The 12,714-nt window shown below is 44.3% G+C and overlaps 1 protein-coding gene across 3 annotated transcripts in view; it reads right to left on the minus strand.

The window, feature by feature from the left end:
* Nucleotides 1-1,647: 1,647 nt before the first annotated feature.
* tle2a (TLE family member 2, transcriptional corepressor a) overlaps nucleotides 1,648-12,714 on the minus strand; it is a 42,575-nt gene continuing 31,508 nt past the window's right edge. For all 3 annotated transcript variants that reach the window (XM_035175924.2, XM_035175926.2, XM_035175925.2), the window contains exons 7-20: nucleotides 12,374-12,587; nucleotides 11,900-11,916; nucleotides 10,986-11,081; nucleotides 10,010-10,054; nucleotides 9,054-9,215; nucleotides 8,495-8,621; nucleotides 7,189-7,388; nucleotides 6,766-6,845; nucleotides 5,335-5,584; nucleotides 4,825-5,072; nucleotides 3,786-3,933; nucleotides 3,446-3,596; nucleotides 3,090-3,166; nucleotides 1,648-2,885 (exon numbers count right to left, since the gene is read on the minus strand). In XM_035175924.2, coding sequence (XP_035031815.1) covers nucleotides 2,778-2,885; nucleotides 3,090-3,166; nucleotides 3,446-3,596; nucleotides 3,786-3,933; nucleotides 4,825-5,072; nucleotides 5,335-5,584; nucleotides 6,766-6,845; nucleotides 7,189-7,388; nucleotides 8,495-8,621; nucleotides 9,054-9,215; nucleotides 10,010-10,054; nucleotides 10,986-11,081; nucleotides 11,900-11,916; nucleotides 12,374-12,587 — 1,923 coding nt within the window. In that variant the 3' untranslated portion in view covers nucleotides 1,648-2,777. The remainder of the gene's footprint in view (nucleotides 2,886-3,089; nucleotides 3,167-3,445; nucleotides 3,597-3,785; nucleotides 3,934-4,824; nucleotides 5,073-5,334; nucleotides 5,585-6,765; nucleotides 6,846-7,188; nucleotides 7,389-8,494; nucleotides 8,622-9,053; nucleotides 9,216-10,009; nucleotides 10,055-10,985; nucleotides 11,082-11,899; nucleotides 11,917-12,373; nucleotides 12,588-12,714) is intronic.

Below are 12,714 nucleotides of genomic sequence, written 5' to 3' on the forward strand. Positions count from 1 at the left end.
CATCAGTTGGTCCATCACTTTGAATCAGTGACTTGCAATAACTTGCAGCAATTTGATTTTAAACAGTGTCACCTGATCATTTTTGAAACACTTGGGGTTTCTTACATCCCATCACAGAAACAAAAAAGGGTTTCCGTTGGGTCTTAAAAGGGTCGTCTTGTATTTTTTAAACTGGGCCCCATGTTTATAAGTGTGGGTGTGTAAATGAATGGTTCAATGAGTTTGACACTTCTCGTTGAGCGAGACGTGTAACGTTGCCAGACTCTTAGAAAAGACCTAGAATAATAAATTGAGCCTTTTATTGGTGAATAAAGCACTTTTAGTGGACATGTGGAGTGTCGCAGTTGCCCCATAAGATTCCACTGTAGCCACTGCAACCACAACCGTGCTGTGTCAGCTCAAGGGAATTTCTTCAAATTTGGTACAAACACTCAGTTGGACTCAAAGATGAAGTGATTTGATTTTGGCGGTCAAGGGAGCTCCATGGAATAGTTTCAAATTTGGTAAACATATTCACTTTGAAACAAAGATGAACTAATTCTATTTCAGTGCTCAAAGGTCAAGGCCACTGTGACCTCACATCACATGTTTTGCCTCAAGGGATTTCTTTCAAATTTGGTACAAACATTCATTTAGACTCGTGAAGTAACTGATTAGGTTTTGGTGGTCAAAGATCAAATCGTGCTGGCCTCCTAAAACACAGGTTTTGGCCTCTTGAACATGAAATCTCAAGTCGGCCTCTATGGGATTTCTTCCAATTTTGACTAGTTGTAACTTGGAGTCAAAGATTAATTGATTCGATTTCAGTGGACAAAGGTCAAAGGTCACAGTGACCTCATGTGAATGTGCACTGGTTTGCTGTGGCATACAACCACAGGGCAGAACATTCTCAAGTCAACTGTTCACATTTGTTAGAAACTGCTATGATTATTGGCTTTAATAGAATCCCTTTGCATTCTAAAAGAAAATCCATTTCTGTGTTTAAAAAGAACCTAAATCATTTATTATCCACAAACAATTATTTCCTCCAGACTGGAGATAAGTGCTTTACTTGTTTTTCCCAGAGTTCTCTTCTCCCTCAGTTATAGCTTCTTGTCACCACTACACCCATCATCATTAAAGTAGCTCCTCTTATAATAGGTATAATCATCCATTCCACAGCTTGCTGTACGACATCACCTTTGCCTGACCACATTATGATCGGGCCCAACATGAAAAACACAATGGTACAGCTGCGTTATTTACTCCAGTTACTGTGAAGCCGAACTCGCTCCCGCTGTGGGTTCGGCTCTTTCTCTCACACATGTGAGGCTGCAGATATTTACTAGAAGAGAAGCTTTGTGCCGTGGGAGGTTTTATCACGAGACATGGCAGAGTGTGTGCTCACTATTTACACACACAGGTTTTTAACTAAATTATCCTAAAATGATTTTGGCCCCACACTGAGACACACTTCTGTTTTTATAACTTCAACAAATATTTCTTTTGATGCTTTTCAATATTAAACATCCAAAATAAAGCTGGTCAGACTCTGAAAACCCACACACAGAAGAAGACAGAAGAGGCCCACGCAAGACAAAAACACAATAACTGATGACGCTCCACACCACATCCTCTTGTCTCAAAGCAAATCCAAGTCACAGCTCCTCGTTTGCCTTTACAGAACTTTATTTACACGTCCATATATAGCAAGGTTCAAGGTTCATCATGATGCAGTTGTGAAAATCCCAGTCTGCCTATATGTGCCCTAACAAATACAATAGAAAATCACATTTAATGTTGAGTGTTAAAGATGTAGATCGCGTAGCAGAGGCCACGTCACCGACACTGGAGAGGGGAGAACTTGTTGAGAGATGTTTGAATCGACTTCAGCTTTCTGTCCTCCGGGTCGTGAGGTTTTTTTTCTTTTTGTTCCGGGCTGGTTTCCTTAAAAAACATCCCCAGATCCTCATCTTTGTTCTTTAGTAAAAGAAAAAAACAAACATCAACAGGAACAAAAAAACAAACTGAGTCTCAGGACGCTGTAGAGGAAACCGAGCCGTGTTCTGTCATGTATGTTCTGCAGATGATACAATCATGTTGCTGCTAAAAACTTAACCAGGAGAAGAAGAAGAAAAAAAAGCTGGAACCTCACAGCAAACCATCTGCCACACATCTGCTGCCCCGAGGAGCAGCCACGTGCTGCGGACCGGGCCAGACCGGGCCAGACCGGGCCAAGCTCACCCAGCCTGGGACTTTTTAAAAATTCTTATTTTATTATTTTTTTAAAACACAGAGCCGAATATGGACTGTATTTTTCATGACAAGTTTCCAGCCCTCCTGAACCCTCCCCACACTTCTTCATTCCCGTGTGTCTTTTTCCTCGTGGTGCCGTCCAACAGTTTTGCGAAAAATTCAAAGGCTAAAAAAATAAGTTTTGCTAATTTCTTGTTTACTACAGAGGTTTTATTTTGTTAAAAAAAGGGAGAAAAAAAAGGAACAAAACAAGAAGTTCTTTGGAGGAATCCCACATTTGCGCAGCTATAGACTAACCAGCGTTCTCAGAGCATTAAAAACAAAGTTCAAAGTTTGTTTGTCTTTTTTCCAGAGATGTGACTTTGTGCCCCCTCGCTTCGCTCTCTCGCTCATTTCTTTCACAAACGTAAACAAAACAACAAAGTACGAGTTGAGTGTCTCTTGTTTTCCATGCCACCGACGCTCTGTACAGTCATTGGTGCAGGAGGGAGCTTTGGCTCCGCCCCCCGATTATTAGTTTAAATTCTTCAGCCATTCGGAGTTCAGTAGATGACTTCGTAGACTGTGGCCTTCTTGTCCCCGGAGCCGGTGACGATAAACTGGTCGTCGGGGGAGATGTCGCAGCTGAGAACCGACGAAGACTCCTTAGACTGAACAGGGAGACAGAGGAAGAGACATTAGTACAAACAGTGACGCATATAACAACGCAGGAAATTCTAGTTACGTCAAAGCTGATGAAAATAGCTTCTAGTCTACAGATCCTAAATGTCACAGCATCATACTTCATATTTAATTTAGACAAAAGGTGTTTACAGAAATCTGTGCATAAAGTGCGTCAGTGCTGGATGACGTACCTGGAATATGCTGGATCCGTAAGGTGTCCGCCATGCATTCAGCAGGTTATCTTTGCCTGTGCTCACGAACCATTTACCTACAGGATGAAACACATAGAGCCATCAACAGATAAAGCCTCGGGGGAGGAGAGATATGGACGAGCCAGAGAGGCAGAGCTGCTCTTGTAAAGAACAGAAGAGGTGAAAAGGAAGAAGCTGTTTCTGAATAATGAAAGAGGCTGAAGATTTGTTCTGCTTCTCTGTGATTAAATCCCCTCAGGTAGTGTGATGTAACCGAACCATCAATCTAGTGTGTGTGTACATGAAGTGAGTGTGTGTGTGTGTGTGTGTGTGTGTGTGTGTGCGCGTGTCCGTACCGCAGTAGGCAAACTTGAGGGAGAGGACGCAGCTCTCGTGGAGGTGCAGCTGGTACTTGTCAGGTTTGGAGACGTGCAGGACTTCCACGTTGCTGCTCTCCATTCCCACAGCCAGCCACTCGCCTGTCGGACAGTAGCCCAGAGAGAAGATCTGCAGGAAGGAACCAGTGGAAGGAGGAGGGAGAAAAAAGGTAGAGACCAGGGAAGCATTAATGATAATCAACAACATGTCAGCACATTAACGCCTGATAGTCTCGACTGAAGCGTCTGAGTCGGACTTGTGTGTGTGTGTGTGTGTGTGTGTGTGTGTGTGTGTGTGTGTGTGTGTGTGTGTGTGTACCTGCGAGGTGAAGTCATGCTGCTGCAGCTGCCGTCCCTCTCGGAGGTCCCAGCAGCGCACCGTGTTGTCCAGTCCCCCCGTCCACAGCTTGGTTCCGTCGTTGGAGATGTCGATGCAGCTCGCTCCGTCTGTGTGGCCCTGGAACTGCCTGCAGGGGGCGAGCAGTTATACACTAATTATACTAATAATAATACTTAACTTTGCACAAAATTACACTGAAGGAAGGATGTAAGTGTCTCCAACACAGAGTAGTCCCCGGGCAAAAGATTAAAAGTGCACCGAAATATAATCTTGCGGGCAGCCATCATTAGAAGCTGATATTTCAACAGATATTAAAAATAATACAGTAAAACACAGTTTGATTAAATAACATATCTTCACAAGATAAGTTAAATACTATGCATTAATAAACACTTAAAAATATCCTCATATCTCCTTATGACGACACACACACACACACACACACACACACACACACACACACACACACACACACACACACACACACACACACACACACACACACACACACACACACACACACACACACACACACACACACACACTTATTATTTTCATTATAAACTCCACTCTGACTGAGCTTGACAGTGACTCTGTTCCTGGTCTCTCCCCCTCTCTCCCCCAACCAACTCTCCTCTCTCCCTCATTTCTCACCCCAACCAGTCAAGGCCACATTAAATCTGGTTCTAGAGTTTCTTCCACTTCTTTCAGGGAGTGTTTGCTCATTGTGACTTTTCGATCTCATGATGAAAAGTGCCTTGAGATAATGCATGTTGTGATTTGGCGCTACACAAATAAAGTTGTATTGAATTGCCCATCTAAAAAGGTTTTCATGTTATGATTGACAGAAGAGATCCTCTTCTTTCCTTAACGTCTCTTACTAATTTATCACTCTCTCCTCTCCTCCTTCCTTGTTACTTGAAAATGATCTGGCTATTTCCTCTTTACCTCCAGCTCCCTCCGTCTGACAGGAGGACACTAACAGATGGTGCAGCCCCCTCCCCTCCCTCTCTCTTACCTGACCAGCGTCTGGTTGTGAAGGTCCCAGACAACGATGTTGCCGTCGCTGCAGCAGGAGAAGCAGACCTTGTTGTCGGGGGAAATGGCCAGAGCGTAGCAGGCGGGGGCAGACGACGTCAGCTCCGCCTTGATGCGGGGGGTGGGTGTGGCCAAATCCCAGATGGACAGCGTGCTGGCCTCCCCGCCGACGATCAGGGTTCGGCCGTCGGACAGCAGCTTGCAGGAGCGAATGTAGTTATCCCTGTTCTGATCGGTCACAATAAAAGGAAAAATATAGTAGGAAGTTGAGCATTCTGCTACAGTGTTATCACAGCAATAAATGAAGATGCTGCAGGATTTGGCTTTAGGACAACGACACAAAGGTAATTCATCATCTAAAGTGAGTTTTTATGTGTGAAAAACAAACAGTATCGCTTATGGTAGTAAAGCAACATTATTAGACATAAATGGACTTTAAATACAACTCTTCCACCACCGACTGTCCCCCCCCTCCTCCCTCGTGTCTCACCAGACAGTCCAGCTGGGCCATGGGGCTCTTGCTGCCCTGCTGGCTGATGTCCCACACTTTAACACAGCCCTTCCCTCCAGTGTAGACGTGTCGTGTCGAGGTGCTGATGGTGACGGCGCACACCACCTCCCCGTGGTTCAGGGTGTGGATCTGACGTGCGTGGCGAGGGATTCCCGGGCCCAGCAAGGCGTCGGGGGGAAAGGGCACCGGCTGCATCTGGCCGTCTGCGCTCACATGGAACGAGTAGGCGCTGGAGAGAAGAGAGATGGAGGGGGAAGTGAAAAAGGATAAATAACAGAGATTAAAGGCTACATCAAAATTGCTCATCTGTTTCTAAACGTTGAGACGTCTGTGAACTTTTCCGTAAGCAAGAAGTAGAATATCAGTGTGAAACTTTGATGAGCATCATATAAGATGGCTTAAGTTTCAGAATGTGAGAGACACAACCTGCGTCATCTGCTGTCTGTATCACCCAGGAATTATTTTGAGGAACTGACAGAGAGACTAAAAACAAACATTGAATAATGATGTCTAGAAAACTGAAATAATATTGCTGCTTTTCAAATTATCACTGACGTCTGTTGAAATAGAGATCAACAGCAGAGTTCAACAAGTAAAAATCCCATTCATTTTCGAGAGAGATTTTGATCATCAGCCAGAATATCAGAGTTACCACAAGCTACCAGACTGTGAAACGATGTAATGCTCCTGTAGAAGGTCTGAATGATATCAACTGTGTTTCAAAAAATAAAAAAGGGCATTTTATTCGCAATGTCAAGAAGTAGGGTTCAGCGTTACCTTACGTTTATTACAGAGCAACTATGGTGTCTCTTTCTAACATGGTGCGGTTTTCAGAGATGAGGAAAAGAGTCTAAATGGCTACAAATCATGACAATAAGGCTAAATTCATTCTCGATCGAAGTCATTGGAAAGGAATCATTCGCATTCGTTTATGGGATGCGTACTTCCTTTACTCCAATTATGTACATAGTCTTGTACCTTTCCGTTTTTTTCCATTTTACAGTTATTTATTTTCTTTGAATCAAATATTTAATGGTCACGACTCACATGTAGCTGGTCGGCCTGGTTCCAGGCTTAAAACTCTTAAACCACAGCCATTCTAAAAGTCACTGTTAGGCTCTATAATATTGTCCAAACAACAAGAGGAGACAGACATGGGAGGCACATTACTGTTTCAATAATATTGTGCACAGATCACTTAATGTTAATAAATGAGCTTTAGTGTGGTAAATTCTGACCAAATTAAAACTAACAACTGAAGAAACAAAACAGTGTTTATTAATTTATTTATATATTTCAATATCTTGGTTGAAAAATCTCTTTTTTTCCCCTCTGTTAATATTGAAATTGAGCAGAGCAGCTGCACAGGTGAAGATTTGAGCGATAGTAGGAAAGGTAGAAGAAACTCACGGCTTTCCGGAGGCAGCTGACTGCAGGCTGGCAGGAAGCCCAGGGACCCTCATGTGTGGGTGTGGAGATTCATAGCCCACCTGGAAGAGACGGAGACCCTGAGTGTAAGAAAGACTAGGAAAATAAATACCTGGTTAAAGTGAAAGAGTGAAGAAAAGAGAATTCACTCATAACAATGGACGTTATCAGATGAGAGACCAGAATCAAATGAGATCATCTAAAAGACTTTTTTGAGGAGCCAAGGTCACAGATTCTTAACGATAAATGACAAGACGACCTCGCCTCCTCTTCCTCTCCTCCCTCTAAAATACTTCCTTCTTTCCTGTGTATAGAATATCTGCCCTCTGACAAGCTTATATGCTGAGGTATCACATATGACAGTGACACTACAAAGACAAATTATCTGCAGAGCATCGAGCTCACCACAGGGGACCGTCCATAGCCAGCAGCAGCAGCTGCCGCCGCCGCTGCTGCAGCTCCGTTCATCTGGGGGGAAACCAAGTGGAGGCCTGCGCCGTAGCCCGCCGCCCCGGGCAGGTCCCCATTCACCCCTGGAGGCGGCAGGCCAAACGCCCCCGGAGGGTACGCTCCCTGCACCGCCAGAGGGTTTCTGAGACCCAGAGCTGGAGGAAGGACGGAGAAAAGAAAGAGTTGTATTGAAGAGAGTATTGTGTGGTGAATTATTGAAGTGAAGAAATTATTGATTGAGGCAAAGACTACGTCAGTAACTCAGAGAGCTTCGGATAAACATGGGAGAGAAGCTGATGCAGGTTTTATTAAGGTGACTCCCTGTGCAGAACCTGTCAGTGTGTGAGACAGCTGTGACTGACAGGCTGTGAAGGAGCTACTGCAGGAGGCAGGACATCACCAAATGCAGCACTGGACCACTACTGACCCCTGCTGGCCACCATTCCTTCCTGCAGCAAGTCACTACCTCCGTGTGTGTATGTATGTATGTATGTATGTGTTCACACAAACTATCCTCCGTATCCTCCTCCAGCGCATGTGGCTGCATCTATGAGCGTGTGCATATGCATACACAATGGCGTGTCTGAGTGTGTGTGTGTGTGTGTGTGTGTGTGTGTGTGTGTGTGTGTGTGTGTGTGAGCGGTGTGTGTGTGTGTGTGTGTGTGTGTGTGTGGGGGCTAACAGGTGATGTGAGAGAAAGAGATACACTGGAATAGATGGAGGCTCATTATGAAGCAGCTCACAGTCACAGTCCATCACCTCTCCTAATCTTTCCATTTAAAAAGTGAGGCGCACTGAATATTTTTGCCCACAGCTGCTTATTAAGTCCAGATGGTGGTCGGTGGTGGGGGAGCTGGCTGACACCCATACCAACTACTGCAGCTCGCTGATAGAATCACTACATGCAACAAAGCCAGGGCCGGATGAAAAAATGTCTCTGCAAATACAGTTTTTTTTTATATGATCCCTGTGAGAAGGGCGAGCTTACTTCCCCTGACAGGACAACTGGAGACATCTGTTTTTTGGTGTCCTCAGTGATGTCAGCAAACCTTACAGCTTCACCTCACATCCGATATATTTCACTAAAGCTGCTTTCAGATATGCACTGAATCCCCAGACATTCTCCGGAGTACCTGCTGTGTTTTTCATTTGTAAAAGGCAAACTCCGGAGAAAGTCCGGACCCCATTCTCTGGAGTTCAAGGCTAATAAAATACAGATGATTTGCTCCCTGGGGAATAAAAGCTTCTGAGAGGATCTTACCGAGGGGGTCGACACCAGATTTGCCTGGGATAGGTCTGAACTGCGGAGGGCCACTGGGTCCTGGGGTGTTGGACTCTTGAGACATGGGGGTCCCTGGCTTCATACCTGGAGTGCTGGATTTCTCCCTCTGGAAAAGAGCAGAGGAGAAAAAGAGAAATGTTAAAACACCGAAGAAGGAAAAGGAAATATCACTTGAATAAAAAGTGATATAAAGAGACTGACTTTAGATGTGAAGGGAAAATATAACGGTACAGCAGCAGAAGAAGAAGAATGGCAGAGGCAAGCACACAAACAAAGAGGGAGAATGACAGTCAGAATGAGTGAGGGCAGGTGGGACCTGGGGAGTGCTGTGGGATGTCAGCAGCTCACACTGAATGTGAGACGGATGTTGAATATACACCATGATAACTCCAACATGAACTGTTGACCCCAAACAAACAGCAGAATACAATATGTGCTGACAGCATGAAAACACTGATGTCCTGTGCTGCCTTCCTTATGTCCATGTGTGGTCAACTTCACTGCACATGTGTGCGCTCATACAGACGCGTTAGTTTACCTGTGGGGGCTCTTTGCCGCGGGAGGGGGAGGCGGCGCTGCTGGAGGAGGCCAGGGAGGTGGGGCTGGCCTGCGGTGGACCCTCCTTACGAGACTGGGGCATCTTGTCCAAACCGTTCTCTCTGGACGAGTAGGACTGCACGCTGCGGGGGGACGACGGGTCCTGAATCCAGAACACAAATCTTTAGTAAACAAGAGACAAATTCATTTGTTACCTCCGCCAAAGAGGTGTTTGTTGATTTGTAAGGAGGATTACGCCAAAACTACCACACCTATTACCATGAAATGTTGTGGAGGGGTGGGGCAGGACCCAAGGAGGAACCCATTAAATTGGGATGCGACTCAGGATTATTGGCGGATCCATGAATTATATTTTGTATTGTGAGTTTCAGGTGTATTTAAACATTTTCATTGATTTCTCACACAATAATTCATGGATCTTGATAAAAAATTATCTGGCATGTGTAAAATTTGGTGCAGATCTCAATAAAATCTAGTGAATTTACATGTGGTTTCATAAAGGAGACTGTTGGGGCCTTTACAGAGGTATGCTCTCTCTGAGTGCTATTCTTTTTACTTGTTTTAGCTTTAAAAACTTTTACTTATTTCAACTGTATTTCTTGCTCTAATCTTTTCTCAACTATACTTTTAGTATGAAAGTCTGGTTTTACGTTGAAATGGGTACAGACTCACTTCCAGTTATCGTATACATAATGGATACAATCATTCATAAAACCTTTTTTTTAAATGCTTGTGACCGGCAGTGAAGTGCACCTTCGTCTTTGTGTTTTATGGTTGTTTATCAAGAAATGAGGCCAGGCTGAGGTGGATGAGGACGGGAGGAGTGTGTTATTGTTATCATGATTATTCATATGGTCCTTCTGGGTGCGTTTACGTGATGTATGCAGATGGAAGCGGTGAAGTGAGGCCAACACAGGCCGGCGGCCGCCTACTAACCTCATCCACCACCAAATTATCATCACTCTTGTCTGCATCGCTGCCCTGTGAGAGAGGAGAGAGATGGAGATTAGATATTCTGCTCTGCTGTATGATGCAGGTAGATCACATGAAGGAATATACACGCAGGAACACACAAAAGGTCATACACGCACACAAACAGTTATACACAAGCAGAGGACAATTTGAGAATTAAGTTATAATTTTAGTCTACGTGTCATGTTAGAAGGAGAATATCAGTCAAAATTAGGAATGTGGAGCATCTGTTTATGTTATATGATAGCATAGAGTTCCAAAAATAACATTACTCAACCTTTTGGCTCATCAGCATCACATTATCATTAGTGTCAGGACTTTGTAAAAGAGATTGTGCAAGAAACTGAATTTCAAAGAAAGGATCCGCACAGACTTTTTTCCCCATCAAATTACAACTTTATTCGCATATTATTACGATTATATTCTAATATAACTTTCTTCTCAATTACAATTTTATTCTCAAAATGTCAGAGCGGCCCTAATACTCAGTCGTAATGCACAACCTCATGCATTTGAAAGTTTTGTAAAAAAAAGAGCTTTCATTTCTCACAGTGCAAATAGAGGAAAATGGAACAACCTATCTTAACATTCTATTACCTGAGATGGTTGATTAGACCCAACGGAAAAGGGTAATTAATCTTACAATTATAATTCTTACAATTGTAATTTATTTTAGATGTTCACCTGGAGAGCTGACTTCCTCTATAGCAGAGCTCATGTTTTTTATATTTCAGGTTGGAAAATTAAAAAAGAACATAATCCCTAACAATGCTCCACATATCTGCTTGTCCACAATGACACCAATAGCACAGTAATGGCACCAGGAAGTGAGACTATTTCAATTACGATCTAAAAAAGTCCAGTGCACAGACACCAGTGCTTGAGTAAAACTTTCGCCCAGTTACTTAAACATTTCACAGTGTGATGAAAGCGTCCTCACATAGTCTGTCATGAACTCCTTCTCATCTGCTTTCCTCTTCTTGCCGTTGCTGAGGTAGTCTGCTGAGCGACCCTTATCCCCGTTGGACAGCGAGCTCTGGAGAGGGAGCAGAGGGAAGTGGAGAGGAGAAGGGTGGAGTGAATTGAGAAACGAGCGAGTGAGGCAAAGAGTAAAGGGGAGGTGTGCATCGGGGCACAAAGAGGTGGAGGAGATGAAGGCAGGAAGGAGAGAGGAGCAAAGAAAAAAGGGAGCGAGGGTGGAGAGGAAGGAAAAGGGCGATAATGAGGTGAGGGGGACGGCAATAAATCACGTCAGGCTCATGAGCTGCAGAGATGAATGTGAAAGAATATCAGTCTGCATCGATCGTCGCTGTACGAGTCAGAGGAAGAAAGAGAAGGTTTCAAGTTTTCTATAAAGCAGCAGATTTAAGTCAATGAGATTTTTTTTTGAAAATACTCAGAGCTGCCAAAACCTGTGTACTTTTAACTAAACACAGAAAAAAACTGCATCTTAAAAAAGTTGTTTACTAAAGCACATGATACAAAGCCTGATGACTTTTTGCTCTTTAGATCCTGTGTCAACAGTTGGGCATTTTGTCTTTATTAACAGGAGAGTTCAAGCGTGAGATTGGGAGAAAGGACGGGGAAGCGCCGAGGAGGAACCAAACCTACGGCCGCTGCTGGAGGCCTCCAGGCTCACAGGTGAGATAGTGGTCACCACTTTATTTTAACTGAATCTGTAATGTTTGAATAAGTTTCTGATAATTTCAAAGAAGTTTCCTAGAAAGAACCACTGAGTGTAGAACTAGTTACAGGGAAGATATTGTGTGCATGCAAAAATGCACTAAAGTATCTACGGGCAATCAGTGTGTGTGTGTGTGTGTGTGTTTAATTGGTGTAGTGATTTGTACTTACTGGTCCTGCTTCACGGTCTGTTCATTGCAGAAAAAAGCACCCAGACACATCCAGGTACCAGGCCCCAGGACAGTAAATAGAGATAAGGGGACACACACACACACACACACACACACACACACACACACACACACACACACACACACACACACACACACACACACACACACACACACACACACACACACACACACACACACACAAGATTATATGTGATCACTTTACATCTCTTGACAGCTGATGAGTCAGTGGAAACAATGTCCCTGAGGAGTGTTATTATCAGCAACACTGCTTTGCTTTGCCAAAAAGCCAAAGCAAAGCCGATCATCAGAATCCATTGAGCCAAGCTCCAGTGATTACTCTGCTCCAAACCTCAGAGACATTTTCATCTTGAAGAATCCAATCCAGCCCTGAACTAGAGTCTTACAAAAAAACAAAAAAAGTAGACATGCATTATTTAAAGTGATCCTGTACCTCGGTGGTGCTCTGCAGCAGCAGCAGCGGCCGCTGCTGCCTCTAGGTGGGCTCTCTCATCCTTGGCAGCCAACTGAGCCCCCAGAGCCCCGGACAGGGCCAGCAGGCTGGATCCTCCGCCAAGTGCCAAGCCGGGGTGGGTCAGTCCTGATGGGTGTGGGCCCATTTGCAAACCCTGGACATGCTGGGAAAGGTGCTGAGCCTGAAGCTGTTGCTGTAGAGCGGAAGAGAGGAAGAAACCGAAAGAGAGAGGAGAAAGGAGAGAGTTTTGTGTGACTTACGAGCACTGACTGAAGTAGCTTGACAGGAGGTGAAAAGGAGGAAGGAAAGGAAGGGAACCA

This window comes from Hippoglossus stenolepis, chromosome 14 (assembly GCF_022539355.2).
Source record: "Hippoglossus stenolepis isolate QCI-W04-F060 chromosome 14, HSTE1.2, whole genome shotgun sequence".
NCBI classification, from domain to species: domain Eukaryota; kingdom Metazoa; phylum Chordata; class Actinopteri; order Pleuronectiformes; family Pleuronectidae; genus Hippoglossus; species Hippoglossus stenolepis.